Source organism: Nicotiana tomentosiformis, chromosome 2 (genome assembly GCF_000390325.3).
Source record: "Nicotiana tomentosiformis chromosome 2, ASM39032v3, whole genome shotgun sequence".
NCBI lineage: Eukaryota > Viridiplantae > Streptophyta > Magnoliopsida > Solanales > Solanaceae > Nicotiana > Nicotiana tomentosiformis.
In genome coordinates, this window is record NC_090813.1 from 139,697,564 (window position 1) to 139,700,351 (window position 2,788).

Sequence of the window (2,788 nt, forward strand, 5' to 3'; positions counted from 1 at the left end):
GACGAATCGTGGTTGGAGTAGTAGGGCCTTGCAGGATAAAAAAATCAGAGTCTAAGGATTCAGGATATTCTCGGTTATCAGATTACAATTTCAACATCAATTTGGTAGAGTTAGTTATGGCTATGAGAATTATCAAGGAGACAAGGTTCCCAAAACCACTTCGATCAGATCCTAATTAAAGGGTTCCTAATTTGTAGTGTGAATTCCACGGAACATATGGGGACTGACGACATCTTGGCAAAGAGGTTGTAATGCTATTGAAAAATGGTCACCCAAGAGAATTTTAAGTGACCGGGCTAAGAATAACTACGGAAGGAGTCAAGATGCAGCAGAACCGGCAAAACCAGCCATGGTTTCTCCCCGCCTAACGATTAACATGATCTTTGGTGGGGTTGAAGTAAATGGGGTGACTTTTTTGGCAGCTAAAAAGGTGAAGATATCAGTCACTCATGGTAAAAGGATCCGGGAAACATCAAAAGATGATGAAATCACCTTCACGAAGGAAGATGTAGATGGTCTTATTTTACCGCACAATGATGCTCTGGTAATATATCTTAATGTTTTAGATTTTAAAATTAAACGTGTGTTGGTTGATCCAGGTTGTTCAGTCAATTTCATCCAATTGAGGGTTTTGAAACAAGCAAAGCTAACTAGAAATATAGTTCATGCGACAAATCTTCTGGCCAGGTTTAACTTAACAAGCGTATCAACTCGAGGAGAGATCGTGTTACCTACGTATGCCGAATGGGTGACGAAATCCACCTTTTTCGAAGTTATGGATAGAGATATGGGCTATAATGTGATCCTCGGTAGACTATGGATCCATGGAATGAAGGTTGTGCCATCAATGTACCATAAATTACTGAAGTTTCCTACACCGGATGGGATCAAACAGATTATAGGTGATCAAATTACTACAAGAGAAATGAATGCAATTACCTTATCTGGAAAAAAATATGAGGGAATCAACAAATAGCTACTACAAGGACTAGTGTCTGCTTCCCTTCTGGTCCCAATTAAAAGTGATGGAGAAGAAGAGACACCAAATTTTATGAGGTGCCTAGATCCTTCCAAGTACCTGAAGAAACAGATGCAACAAAGTCAACCGTAGAAGAGCTTGAACAAATTGCTTTGTTCACAGAATTCCCAAATAAAAAGGTTTACTTGGGAACAGGGTTGAGCCCCGAACTCAGGCTTCGAATTATTGAATTTTTAAAAGCTAACATTAATTGTTTTGCATGGTCTCATTCAGATATGACAAGTATTCCACTGAAAGTGATTGTCCACAAGTTAAGTTTGGACCCTAATTTCCCTTCGGTAAAGCAGAAGAAACGATTGATTGCCTGTCATGCCCCAAACCTGGGGAGACGAGACCGGCTCCCGGTACCTCACTTGATCGAGCATACCAACCTGAGACTGAGGGACTCTGAACATAGAATATGATACTTTGGTCATAGGGCCACATTGAAGGATAATTTGTGAAACAATATATAAAACTTAATGGAGACTAGCTCCAACTAAACATCAGTATAAAGCTGGGCCGACAAGGCGGTCATAACAACTACATCTGACAAACCAAACAAATATATACATACAAGGCCTACAAGGCCAACATACTGCATTGATTGATAGGATATGTCTACAAGCCTCTATTGATGGTTGTACTGTGCTCTAAACAGGGCCCCGACCAACCCATATAATCTCTATATATAGAATGGACTCCAAGGTCTAGACCTGGTAACTCCGGGGAAATGGAGTTTACAAACCAAGCTAATATTTGGTTCTGTCTACCGGAAAGGTCTATCCAACTGTCTATCAGGACCTGCAGGCATGAAATACAGTGTCCCCGATAAGAGGGACGTCAATACAAAATAATGTATTTCGGGGACACTGTATTTCATGCCTGCAGGTCCTGATAGACAGTTGGATAGACCTTTCCGGTAGTGTACCGAGTATGTAAGGCAACAAAATAACTGAAACCTAAAACTGAACTGATAATTTAATAATTAAAAGTAACTAGGAGTCAAAGATAATTTGAAGATATGCTTACCTGCTGATACTGACTCAACTCTCTCAATATAGTAAGTAAAAGCTATCCGGCCCTATAAGGCTCGGTATGTATAACTGCTCTGCCATAGTAGGCTCGCTCATAGGCGCTCGGCCATAGTAGGCTTGGTATATAACTTACCATCTGATCAGAGGTTTCCCAATAGGGGCCTGCCCATTGATTATAACTCGATGGTGGTGAAAATATTATAATACTTCCCAATAGGGGACTGCCCATCGATTATAGCTTGATGGTGGTGAAAATACTATATATATATATATATATATATATACACACACATATATATACCCTCTTCTCTTTTGACTGGAAGAAAACAATACTTAACTGAATATAAAGTACCGATAAGGGAGAATACTGTAACTTGTGAGACAAGGATAATGTACATAAGTTCAGGAATACGAATTTCTCTTTATGTCTTGTTGTCAAACGCATGTAGTTACGGGATCATGCCAAAACGAATGAAAGGTTTATCCTTAACGTACCTTATCACAATCTGTCCAATAACCATGTTGAACTTGTCTCATCGCACTTCAATCTACAACAACGATAATAATGCTATTGTTAAGCTACGAAGGATGCAACTATCGTATAACGAACGACAAGCTTATTTTATATTAAAATAGGCAACATCTCCCTATTTTACTTGCTTTCCCAAGTCGACAAACCAACAAAGAATCCATACAACCTTCACCTATATACTTTCAGCACTACAACACAAAT

At 39.3% G+C, this 2,788-nt stretch overlaps 1 protein-coding gene across 1 annotated transcript; it reads left to right on the forward strand.

Annotated features, from left to right (window-relative positions):
- The first annotated feature begins 376 nt into the window (after positions 1 to 376).
- On the forward strand, positions 377 to 976 carry LOC138905717 (uncharacterized). Its single transcript, XM_070194241.1, has one exon. The coding sequence runs from the start codon at positions 377 to 379 to the stop codon at positions 974 to 976; it is 600 nt and encodes a 199-aa protein (XP_070050342.1).
- Positions 977 to 2,788: the final 1,812 nt, after the last annotated feature.

What these genes read in the sequence shown, in the direction of transcription:
- LOC138905717 (XM_070194241.1), top strand. Translation starts at nt 377, where the DNA reads ATGATCTTTGGTGGGGTTGAAGTAAATGGGGTGACTTTTTTGGCAGCT.